The 12486-nt window shown below is 40.5% G+C and overlaps 2 protein-coding genes across 2 annotated transcripts in view; both read left to right on the forward strand.

Moving 5' to 3' along the window:
• LOC117458575 (CAP-Gly domain-containing linker protein 2-like) overlaps positions 1-5173 on the forward strand; it is a 19882-nt gene extending 14709 nt beyond the window's left edge. The window contains exons 8-11 of the mRNA XM_034099150.2: positions 1-110; positions 1381-1569; positions 4303-4362; positions 4459-5173. The exon at positions 1-110 is cut by the window's left edge and continues 50 nt beyond it. Of these exons, the coding sequence (XP_033955041.2) occupies positions 1-110; positions 1381-1569; positions 4303-4362; positions 4459-4470 (371 nt within the window). The 3' untranslated portion in view covers positions 4471-5173. The remainder of the gene's footprint in view (positions 111-1380; positions 1570-4302; positions 4363-4458) is intronic.
• A 3164-nt stretch (positions 5174-8337) lies between these two features.
• Positions 8338-12486, forward strand: part of gtf2ird1 (GTF2I repeat domain containing 1) — a 65289-nt gene continuing 61140 nt past the window's right edge. Inside the window, exon 1 of the mRNA XM_034099584.1 lies at positions 8338-8587. The gene's annotated coding sequence lies outside the window, so the exon portion shown is untranslated. The remainder of the gene's footprint in view (positions 8588-12486) is intronic.

The following is a 12486-nucleotide window of genomic DNA, read 5'->3' on the forward strand; positions in this document are numbered from 1 at the left end:
GGGACATGGAGAAAGATATGACCCGGGAAGTGCACAAGGCCGAGTGGAAGGTGAAGGAGCAGAAACTTCAGGAGGACATCAAGACCCTGCGCGAGAAACTGCTTCTGCTGGTGAGGAAGTGTGATGGACTGCTGGGAGTGCTTTTGATTTCCCCTGGTCTAGTAATGTGGTGTTGCTAAATCCCCAGCAAGCATCATGATACGGTACTTACACAAAAGCGTTGCGCGTGCTACTCTAGAAATCTACTATAATTTACCAAGGCGAGTCAGTAGATCACAGATTAATAGGGACGTCTTACTGGACTATCAACGCCCTGCTGCTAAGCTAAGCTGTCCTCCGGGTTCCAGCTTCACATTGAACCAATACAAAGATATATCAAACTTTTCAAGTGAATTTTGCAAAAGTTAGAGTTGCATAAAAAAGAGGAGCCTCAGCCTCGTCTCAATGCCTGTCACGATATACAAAATACTCTATACATAATTAAAGATGGGAAAATCATGAGGCATGACTTTTTAAATGATTAGTGGAAGTCAACGCAACAGATGCTACGATTGCACGGGTAAACATCCCAACAATGCTTCGTCCTGCATTTCCCAAAAAGCAACTTGATGGCATCTGTAGGTCAAACCGTGCCCAATAAACTCAACTCTTTAATTTTCCACTTATAAGGGAACACAGTAATACATATATATACAACATATATGCTCAAATATATTGCCAAAAAGATTTGTATAATGTTAAATATTTACCACGAATACATATACATTCTATCACTGTTTTCTTGACAGCCTCCCAATACATAATTTGTGACTTTTTTAAACCTTATTCATGTTTAATTTTTGTAGCTGCAATGGGTCTCTCCAGATTACAGAGTAGCAGAATGCTGTTCCACAGACGGCTGAAAGCAAGGCAGCTGTTGTTCATGTAATCACTGCCTCATCAGTGGCAGCTGAGTTGATCCCTGAGAGGGAGTTAATATGTTGAACTATGAAAATATGGGTAGCTTGTGGTAGGTGAGATTATTGTCACCCATGTATGTTATATGCGCAGTAACTAGTCTGCACACTTGAGTACGCATGCGGGCGTATGTTGTATGCATGTTATTTCAAGGTTTCATTGTCAAGTGTGCACACTGCAGCTACAGTGTCGTTATGACGATGAACATATTAGGTCACAGGCTCCTCCAACAGTGCAACACGATATAACATAAGTAAATCAAATCAAATAGAATATAATAGAAACAGAATATAATAGAAACTGTTTTAAAATTACAATAATAAGAGTATTTAAAAAATAAAATAAAAATAAATAAATATGAAAATCTGCTCTTTCCCATTTGTTTACCAACATGCTGACTCACTCCTGCTCTGTGTGTTTCAGGGTCGGGAGCGGTCCTCCCCGGACCACCGGCGGCACTCCATGCTGGACCCCTCGATGCTGGACTCGGAGATGAGCCGGCTCCGGCAGCGGCTGCTCGGCACAGAGGACGCCCTGCGGGGGGCCATGGAGCACAACCAGCAGGTGGACCAGCTGGTGCTGGCCATGCGCAGACACCCCGAGAAAAGCCCGGTAAAACCTCAACTTCACTTAACGATAATAATACAGTTTATTGGTGAAGCACCTTTCTTTGCTAAAAGTAATCCCAAAGTGCTACAAGGGGCGTAATAGAAAAAAATCAAAGGCTTTTTTAAAAACATGTTCAAAGCATGGACATAGTTTGGATGTGAGGCAGCTTGGGAAGAAGTCTTCAAAGATTCAAAGGCAATGTTGGCGATGAAAATCTGAAGTCCCTGGCTCTCAAACAGTGTAGATATAGACATGATACTTGAAAGTCACGTCCGATATACTTCTCCACGTACATGTCAAATAGAATATGGAATATTTTGACTCTGCTATCATTTCCAACGTATGGAATAAATGAACGTTAGCTTAGTTTATCACAAAGACTGACCACGGGAAAGCAGCTAGCCTCGCTCTGACAGACTAAAACATGTCTAATTACCCATGCTCAGTGATGTACCTGAACGCGTTCAATGAACGATCGTTCATGAACGCGTTCATATTTTGGGCGAACGTGAACTGAACGTACTGTATTTCCGCTAGATGAACGTAATTGAGAACGCGTTCATTCTCAGCGCTGTATAACGGCGTTCAAAAGTGCGTTCATTCTCAGCACTGTATTATAACGGCGTTCAAAAGTGTGCCAGATTTCATATGCCTTTCAGCCGAAAACCCAGTTAAAACACACCGTAAACAGGATTCAAATAATGCGGAAAACCACCCAATCTGGCAACAGCAAGCTGCCTGTGACGCGCGCCTGTCACCCCTGGCTGTCGCACTATAATATACGTCATCAGACTCCTCACAACAAACAATGTGGAACCGCGGAACCGGCAAGCATTGAATGAATGAATTAGTATGGACGAAGCCGAGAGCAGCTGGAGCAGCACTCGCTCAGAGTGAGACTCTACGGCAGGGGTGGTGAACCTCCGGCCTCCGGGCCGTATACGGCCCGCGAGACAATTTGGTACGGCCCTCGAGGTAATTTATAAACACACGCAAAGAATAAAAAAATGAAAGAAATCTAGACCGCAAAAAAATTAAACAAGCTAGTGCCTGTTTTTCCTGGCCAAGGTCAGGGTCCTTGAACACAACACGAGCCTAACGTGTCATCACGTGGTATATGTCTCGACTGACAGGGGTGCAGTTCTGACTGAGAGCACCAGAACGCCACTCCAGCACTTCAGAAATTGCAGTACCGATAAGTCCATACACATGCCGCAGTTTCTGCGTGTCTGTGTCTTTAGTTGAAAGCCCAGTGGCGATCTGCTCATCTGTCATACTGCTCAGACAGTCAATAACTGTGTTGTTATCATTAGCATCTGGTTAGCTAGCTATGCTAACGAATATAAGAAGCTTTGTCTACAACCAGTGAGGTAAAGGCACATCTTTATATGATCATTATAGTTATAAAAAAAACAAGAGAATAAAGTAAACAGGTATAAAATACTATATGACAGTTATTAATAAAGAAGAATACAGTTTGAAAGGGGAGTGATTTGTCAAATATCCATAAATTAAAAGAAAATCTGCTTACAGCTGTGTTTGGGTGTTGAGAGATGTGTCCATAGATCTCCTAATGTTGCTCTCAAAGTGCAAACAATCTTGCCAGGGGAGCATGCCCCCCGGACCCCCCTAGAGGAGGTTAGGTCCCCCCCACTTAAATCATGTTCACATGGATAGGAAACTAAATACATTTGCACACATCTTGTGTCCATATCTTTCTGTGTTGGTGGTCACGCCACACCGTGCACGTGCATGCATACGCGAGTCATGGTGAGATATCTGGATTAAGAGGTTGCTTTTTCTTTGCACAGCATGAAATGAATGAGCTGTGATTTTAGTTTTTTTAAGCAGAGGTCAATAACTTGTACGGCCCTCTGAGGATATTGTAAACATTGAAATGGCGCATTAACATCGTACAGGAAACAAATAATAGCTCGCAACAACGTATTGAAAAAAGAACTATGAACTATAAATTAGTTCATTTTTGAAACCATGAACTTTAGTTCAAAATTTTGAATTATGAACTATGAACTGAACTAGTTCATTTTAAAATGTGTGAACTGTGAACTGAACTAGTTCATGTAGAAAGTGAACTTTCCCAACACTGCCCATGCTCCTCTCTAACGCGTGTCCTGCCTCCCTGAACCCATCAGAGTGGATACAGTCTCCACATCTGAGCTCAGCGAGAGCCACACATGGGTTCAGATAGTCCTTTGTGTTCATGTGACTCACAATACAAAGACAATCATGTTCAGAATTGGCTTTAACTTTTTAACTATTGTCTTCGTGTTCTTTGGTGTTCGCGGTCACATGGGACCGGTCCTGTTTGAACTGCTATTACATGAACACACAGACCATCAATCATCACCACGTCTCATTTAACACCCTTTCAAACTGTGTGTGTGTGTGTGTGTGTGTGTGTGTGTGTGTGTGTGTGTGTGTGTGTGTGTGTGTGTGTGTGTGTGTGTGTGTGTGTGTGTGTGTGTGTGTGTGTGTGTGTGTGTGTGTGTTTGTGTGTGGTGTGTGTGTGTGTGTGTGTGTGTGTGTGTGTGTGTGTGTGTGTGTGTGTGTGTGTGTGTGTGTGTGTGTGTGTGTGGTGTGTGTGTGTGTGTGTGTGTGTGTGTGTGTGTGTGTGTGTGTGTGTGTGTGTGTGTGTTCTGATAGAAGTAAATCGGTCAGATTTGACCCGGAGACAACAGGAGGGTGAAGTCATCAATTGTTTACTGTGTTTTTCAGGTGCATGGTGTAAACTCAGCCAATGGGATTCATCATCAGGAGTCCGGCAGTACTCGAGATGTTAGTACTATTTCATTACAATTAAAACCATGATATGATTGTGGCAATATCACAACATCCGTCAGTGCTAAGACATGTTGTTTCCTTTCTTTCCAGGAGCAACACTGATCTGAGCAGAAGAGATCAGATTGAACTGGGACAAGCTGGTCCGACGTTTCCTCCTGACATTACATTACATTACATACTTGTTAGACGCTTTTATTCAAAGCGACTTACGTACTCAATACTGTGGGCAATCCCTACAGGAGCAATCTGGGGTGAAGTGAACGACATGCTGACTGCAGTGGGGTTTGAACCTGTGACCATCAGACCATGCTCTATCCTCTGCGCCACACGCCTCCCTCACCCTTCGATGGACGCCTGATGAAGATTTCAGTTTACACTCCAAACCAAAACAGCGAATCTCCATCTCCAGTGATTTTATGTGTTGTTGCAGAAAGCACCTATTAGCCAATCATGAAGACCGCTTACAGTACTATAACATATAAACAGGTAATGGGACATGAAGAGATATTATCGGTACGAACTCTGTGACAATTCCTAATTTTGAACCGGACGGCTGATGGACAACGACGTGAAGATCTGTTTGTTTTATTTATTGCTTTCACTTTGATTTCATCCTGTGAGCTGTTTTGGCCCGTGGCACTCGGAGCAATGGCTGGCTTTCATTTGAGTCATTTGTGACTTTACTTCATATCTAATGAGAAGTGTTAGAAACCTCTTTACGGTCAGCTCTGTCCAGTGTTCGCGCTGCCGCTTTCGTGTACAATATGATCAATAACTGTGGAATTAAAAAGGATTGTTCGAGTAATACTGCACCCCCAAATCTGTCTTTTATTGATACAACACAAACACTGTTTAACCCTTCCTCGATTGTAATCAGGGCACATGTATTTATAATGGATACCAATGTCGGACAGTTTTTTGTTTGGATTTTTCTTTTTTAAACAGTCACCGACACCTTAGAACCCACTTCCTGAAACATAATCCACAGACATACAAAGAACATTGAGTGATGATTAGATAACTATCCCCCGAGCCTACAGGTGGAAGCTGGGGTGGTGGGGGGGCAGGCGAGCAGCAGCAACATGAACACAGCAGTGGCAGCTAGCGAGGAGGCAGAGGCAGGAAGACCTGGCAGCTTAAATAGAGCGCCATGTTTAGGAGAATGTGATTGGTTGGTTGTCAGAGGGACGAGGCGCGTCACGTGTTGATGTATGTGCTCGAGTTGACTGCCTGAACTAGCTCGCAGGCTTCGCCCCATTTTATGTAATTTACAAAAGCTTGCAAAACCCTGTAGGAGCGAGTTCTCCCAAAGTGTCTTGAATGAAAATCTTGTACTCTGAAATTGTTCCACGTCTAGATCTGGGTCTTTAAAGTAAGCCATCAAGCTCAACATGGCGTCTTGATATAAGAAATAAGAAAGAGAGAGAACCTTATTATTCCCTCTGGCAGCCGTTGAGTGCATTATCACGCGTATATAACAGCCACTTCTAAAGGAAAACATTAAAGGTAAATCTGATTCATATGTGTTCATATATCGGGTACAGGTCTGATGTGTTGCAATGCAACTTAAGTCGAATAACTGATCCATTCCTTGACGTCACACTCAACGTTTGTCAAGCGTCTTTGTCTTTGTGAAGAAACGCTGATAGATGTAAAACTAAATGTTCTCCGTACAGAAGGAGCAGCCATTGCTTCACATAAAAATACAATTAAACATTTAGCCATTGTTCTTTTTGTCCTCAGGCATTCCCTACACATCAAGTTAAAATCAAACGGTACATTCTGACATCTGTGGCGTCCATGTTGACTTCAGACAGCAGAAAGTGTATTGTTCCTTTTACAGTTCAGCCGAGTTGACTCTGGAATCGGATTTTAGCCGCTTTTTAAACGTTGTTATCCAAACCAAAAAAGTAAATAATCCCAACTGAGGACTTTTACATGCATTGTGACACTGACAACTGTCGATTATATATTTAAATCCCCAATGTGCACTCTAAAGTTATCTGTAAACGGGACTGAAAGAGATTATTTCAACCACAAATCTCTCTCCAGGTGTCGGGTAAAGTGGCTTTTTGCTATGTGAAAAGGACTTCTTGACAGGGCTTCTCCTAAATGTATTTCTGATTTATGTTAACGAATGCTTAAGTTATTACAGTTAATTATTCAAGACTTTTATGTTCTCTTATATCAAAACACATCTTAGCAGTATCAGCTTTTTTTTTTTACGTATCAGCAGGGGGCATCATCTTGCAGAGGGGGCCTCACCTTGCGGAGGGGGCATCATCTTGCGGAGGGGGCATCATCTTGCCCCCCCCCTCCCGTCAACGCTCGCAAAACAGAGGGCCTCATCATATAACTTTGCGTGGGGCCTCATGTTGGCCAGAGACGTCCCTGCGTATCAGTACAGACTCCATCCATACACGAGTATTAACTTATATGTAAATATGTAACAAAGCAGTCTTATTTTATGCTGTATCTAAATGTATTGGATTACTTGACTGACCGTTTGTTAAGTAGGGCTACTGAAGGGCTGCCACAGGAGCTAACACCCAAACAATGTGTAAAATGTTACTCTCATCATTCCCCAGGTTAAGAACATCTGGATTTTATTCGCGAATAATGTTATCGACACGTTTATAATTTATACTGTAAATCTTCCAAATATCGTTTTATCCATAAATTCACTCTGAGATCCTGTTTGTATTGGTCAGAGGGAACTGTTGCTATACAGGAGACATTAATCCTGAGCAAAACATGAAGGGCACACGCTGGTCGGCGACGATAATACTTACATTTTCCATTGGATATTGTACATGGCCTTTTATGCTGGAGGGGTATACCCTTTGGATTATTGCTGCAATGGTTTCGGAGATTGAGTCATTAAATATTAACAATGTGGGCAAAGGCTGGTGGTGTTTTATTTCACACTCTTTCATACTACCGTCTGTCTTTAAGGGCAACACATAGTATATTTCTACAGATTCACACAGAATACCACTAAGAAGTTGGTGGTTTGGGAAATTCTGCCAGTAACCATTTATCCATTCCTAAGCAAAACACACAGAAGACACAATAAATCCTGTTAGAAATCTCTCGTCTCAGGCAAATATTTGGTATTAAAGTGACTTGATGAGAATAGTCTGCAATAACTGAAATGTGTGGAAAGATGGGCTTAACCTCCTGACATGCAGACATTGCATGTTTATTTACAATTTCTGGATTTATAACCTCCACACATATGACTTTTACTTGTCGGCCTTGGCAAATGTCAAGCCTTATCCAAACGTCCCAGTTTTGTTTGCTAAAGGGCAAATGGGTTATGCTGGTGACATTTTAATAAATAAGTGATCACTTTTTCGGCTAAGCAATACAAAAAAGCACAGGCACAAATCCATGTTTTTCTCTTGGTTTAACTAATTATTTCATAGCAGTTTAGGGGTGTATCAATGCAACCAGAACTAACCATATTATAGTGATATAGTGGATTATATACCATTTATGATTAGGTTTAATATAAATCTGACTGCATTTATTATAAAATCACTTTTATTCCCCTTTCACTAGGATATGAACTTTCCCCTATATTACATTGACAAGCTATTTTAGGCACAAGAGCTATGGTATTACAGTAATTACCAGAAGATCAATGCTGTATCCACTTTGGACTAATCCTTAAACATAATTTGCATACTATCATGTCAAACCACTTTCATGCAGTCTGAAAGGATTTTTTTTGTGTAAACCAAAATTGACAGTGTGTGAAGTTGCAGCCAAATGGCAGACAGGGATTTAATCAGTCACACTAATAAAATAAAAAACAATATATTCCCTCTCCATGTAAATGTTGTTCCCCGAGGGTATTTCCAGAAATTCCTCCGCTAATCCTGTATGGAAATTGCAGCCAATAGATGCTGTTGTTGAGTTGGGTTTGGATTAGCAGGAGGCGAGTGAGTTTCAATTTTACTAGATTACAGAACAAAGAAAGGGGAAAGGGACACCCTGCTCTGTTAAAGGGAAAAACAGACATAAACTTAGATTAAATACATATATAGTAGACTGTAAAACGTGTCATCGAAGTCCACAGTGTGATGTTCCGGATTACGACGTTTTAGAGGACATTGTGGATGAGAATTGCGAGTGTTTCTGATGGATTAAAACGGGGGAATAAACCTATTCCGGGATTGACAGCAGCAACAAGGCTATTTAATCGCTAATTAAGGTGAGATTTCGCTATCCCTTTTAATATTCATGACGAGTTACATTGCTTGCTTTCATTAAACGCGTAGTTTTGTATTACTGTACATTCAAAAATTACAGATTATAACCTAATTTCTGGACTGGGGAGGAGGAGATGAAAGGAAAGTGCTAACGCTAGCTAGCCACAGAGCTAACGATAGTAAGCTAGCTAGTTAGCTAACCCAACGGTTATTAGCTAATTACCAGCGTTGATTAGTTTGACATAACGTTACGGTGAGTAGCGAAGGAAGGGTTATAGTTGTTTAGGAGTTAAATTAACCTCAGAGGTACGTCTCCATGTAACCTTGTGCTAGCCTGTGTTTATGATTAGGACACTGCTTGTTAAATTATACCCATATTGCTATCACTGATAAGGTTACCGAGCTACTACGACAAAGCCAGTTCGCTAACGTAGCAAGTGTAAAGAAAAACAACACATGTGAAGTTCAGAAAAGCTATTTTAATATAGAAAGCTTTAACCAACAGCCTTGCTGAGTTAATTACAGCCATGTTACACCCTATTAAACTGCAGTAAACAATGGGTTACTCATTACGTTATAATGTATTACCAGTGGTGAGTAGTAACTAAGTACATTGACTGAAGTACTGTACTTTTACTGTACTCGAGTATTTGTTGTTACTTTGTACTTCTACCCCACTACAATTCAGAAGTAAAAAAGTGTACTTTTACTCCATTGAATTTCAAAGATCCATAGGTTGTATTGTCATAAACACAGTAGCTACAGTGTAGTTATGGACATCCTTCAACAATGCAACATGGATATATATATATATATATATATATAAGACATACACATAACAAATGGTGCAAAAAGAAACATATACGAAATAAAATAGTGCAAGAGAATGCTGCAAGTGAGAAGTAACCTATACACACGTGTTTATTTAATATCTATAGTTAGGCTACTGTGCAGATTAGGATTAATGTTGTTGTGACATATAATCTTTAGTTACACCTGGAGGAAAACTCCCCAAACTACCCAAATTAATTAGCTCCACCTTTAATTATTTTTATAAGATACTTGAATGCATCAATAATTATAAACAAAACATTTACTGCTTATCCTGAAATGGAACAATCTGCATAAAGCTTTCACTGAAGTATATTTTGATGCCAATACTTGTAACAGAGTATTCCTGCACTCTGGTGGTTCTACTTTTCCTTAAGTACAACATCTGACTTTTCCCACCTCTGTTTATTACAGTTTCTACTAAAAGTGAATATGTTAGTAGTGTTTCCTAAACTAAAAGACACTGGATCTAAAACAGAGATGATTTTAGAGCAATCTCAAAAGTGTTTGGTGTCTAAATCTGAATCGAGACTTTATTTAAACTGTTAATTTCTTGTTGTTCATTCTCTCAGCTGTCTTATAAGAAGTTATACAAATGGTCTGTTAGGCAGATTTAATTCACAAGAGATATCTGTACACACGCTCATTTCCTGTGGAAGAACAGACCCTGACTTTATTTGTTGCACCCAGGTCTCATATCCTGTGGTATCAGGCTTTATCTCCTGGGTCCAGCTTGTCAAAGTAATGCCTCTCCCCTCTCATGTGATGTGAACTTAATAGTAGATATCGTGCCAGAATTGAGCAGCATGAGAAGCTCTCCCCACAATACTAGCCCTGTATGTGCCTTAAAATATCTTGTATGAATGCAATGTCGTGCCAACTATATTCAAAATATGCAAGTGTAAAGTTACTCTGTGAGCAAAAATACACAAGATGTACAGTATGTCCTTTGACCAGATATATGTTCTCCATATATAAGTATGTCCAAAGATCCCAGGTTAAATATTGCCTGTTAAATGACCAGGATCAGAATATAATTATGTGTGATAATCCCACCTAATTGTTGGATGATAAGACACAATTACTCTTATTATAGCCTTTCAATCGTACAATAATAGTGTATAAAAGGATAACTCACTGTTTTGCATGATTTGTCCTATTAATTGATCATGTCATATACAATATTGGCATACGGTATGTTAATGTTGTCGTATCTAATCCTGTCTGGGAGGGTTAGACCCTTTTATTCCCTAATGTGTACATCTGCTTTGACTTCCAGCAGTTACACATTATAACATCAGTAATGATTTATGAAAATGGTAAACAGCCTCAGGCACACCGTGTAAACACTAACAGAGATTATGTTGTAATGATTAATTAGACAGTAGCTGAGAAACCACACCCTGATTTCCTGGCAGTTGGAGATATGTAAAAACTACAGTCATACTTCTACTTCCTTCAAGACATAATTATGTAAAACATTGATGGCATTGTGTGGCATGTAAACAAACGCACACGTGTACCAACAGCATGATAAACAACCTACAGCCTACTTCATATTGCTTGTCATGGCTGAATCCAAATGATAAATGTACTAGAGATTAAATGAGAGCCTGTGAAGTTATCTTGTCAACAAACACATGTTCAGTTTGCACTCAGTGTGACTCACCAGCTGTCAAAGCTGTTGAAACATTAGCAATGATGTCTCTTTGCACCTTACAGCCACCTGTTGATCAGAAGAAACGTTTGAAACCTTTGGCAGCAATGTGTATTGTTTCACCTGCATGCAAACAAAGCAGATATCACTCATTAAATGAGAAAAAGCCCTTTTTAAAGCTTAACGCCGCGACCTACCAACTTTAACTTAAGTAAAGGGCTAGTTAACCAGACTAAATGTTATGGCGCTTTTCCACTGCAGGGCCTCGCTCGGCTTAGTACGGTATGGCTAGGCCTCGTTAGGCCTTGTTAGGCCAGGCTCACTTTCTGCTGCGTTTCCATTACAGTTTAGGAACTGGGGTAGTAACTATAGTAACGCAATGTAGGCGGAGCCTTGACGTCATCTTCAATGCGAAACACAAAACCAACATCAGCCGTTAGCTGTTAGCACTCAGAGCTCACAGCTCCTCATATCTGTTCAGAAACTAGACAGAAGTTAAACAAGTACAAACCACAGACTGCCTGTGTCATGGAGGATACAGTCGCTGCTTTATTTATGTCTGTAGGCCGTTGTTGTGAGTGTGGACCGTCGGAGCATATACAATGTTAGCTTAGCCATTCTCCATTCAGGAAACACGCATTTTAAAAGGTTCTGTCTGCAGACTTGTCAAAGCATTAATTCATGGTTGTTACTAACCGGTATCAGCATGTTGTTACTTCGGCATCATTTTGAAACGTGTATTACAATTAAATCACGGTCAAATATGTTCATTTTGTTGTAGTTGCCAGCGATTCTCTCACTAGTTTAGCATACGGCCCGGTTGTTGGCCCGGAAAGAACCTCGATTTTGGAGAGCCAGAAAAACTGTGAAAAAATACCCGCTAGCCGGAACTACCCCAAGTGGAAACGCAAGTGGAAACGCACGTTAAACCGCGCTCCGTGCTGTAGTGGAAATGCGCCATAAGTGTGCAGAGAATTTGAATCCCAATAAACATCTTGAAAAGCTCTAACGTCCTCTGAAGCCATGTACTGTATGGGCTATGGTGACCTTGTCTTTTACCACGATATCACGTTTTCGAGGGTATGCACTAACATGTATATTACAAACACATCGTGTCTGAAGTTAAAGCGAGACACAAATGGTTGGCCATCAAAAACACAGATTTGACCATGTGACAAATGCCCCATTTAGTATGAAAGCAGACTTCATGTGTAGTAATTTGACAAAAGAAGCATAGGAAGAGGTTAACTTCTTAATCATAGTTGAGAACTTATATGTAAAGTGTATCTTCTTCCCAAAAACTATAGCATAGAACAACAACCTTGGTTAGTTGCTGGTGTAAATATAGACGTTTGGACTGGTTATGTAACTTCCCCCTGTTTCAGAACTCCAAAGACCCAGAACTCTGACACA

The sequence above is a fragment of the Pseudochaenichthys georgianus genome, chromosome 14 (assembly GCF_902827115.2).
Source record: "Pseudochaenichthys georgianus chromosome 14, fPseGeo1.2, whole genome shotgun sequence".
Classification (NCBI taxonomy): domain Eukaryota; kingdom Metazoa; phylum Chordata; class Actinopteri; order Perciformes; family Channichthyidae; genus Pseudochaenichthys; species Pseudochaenichthys georgianus.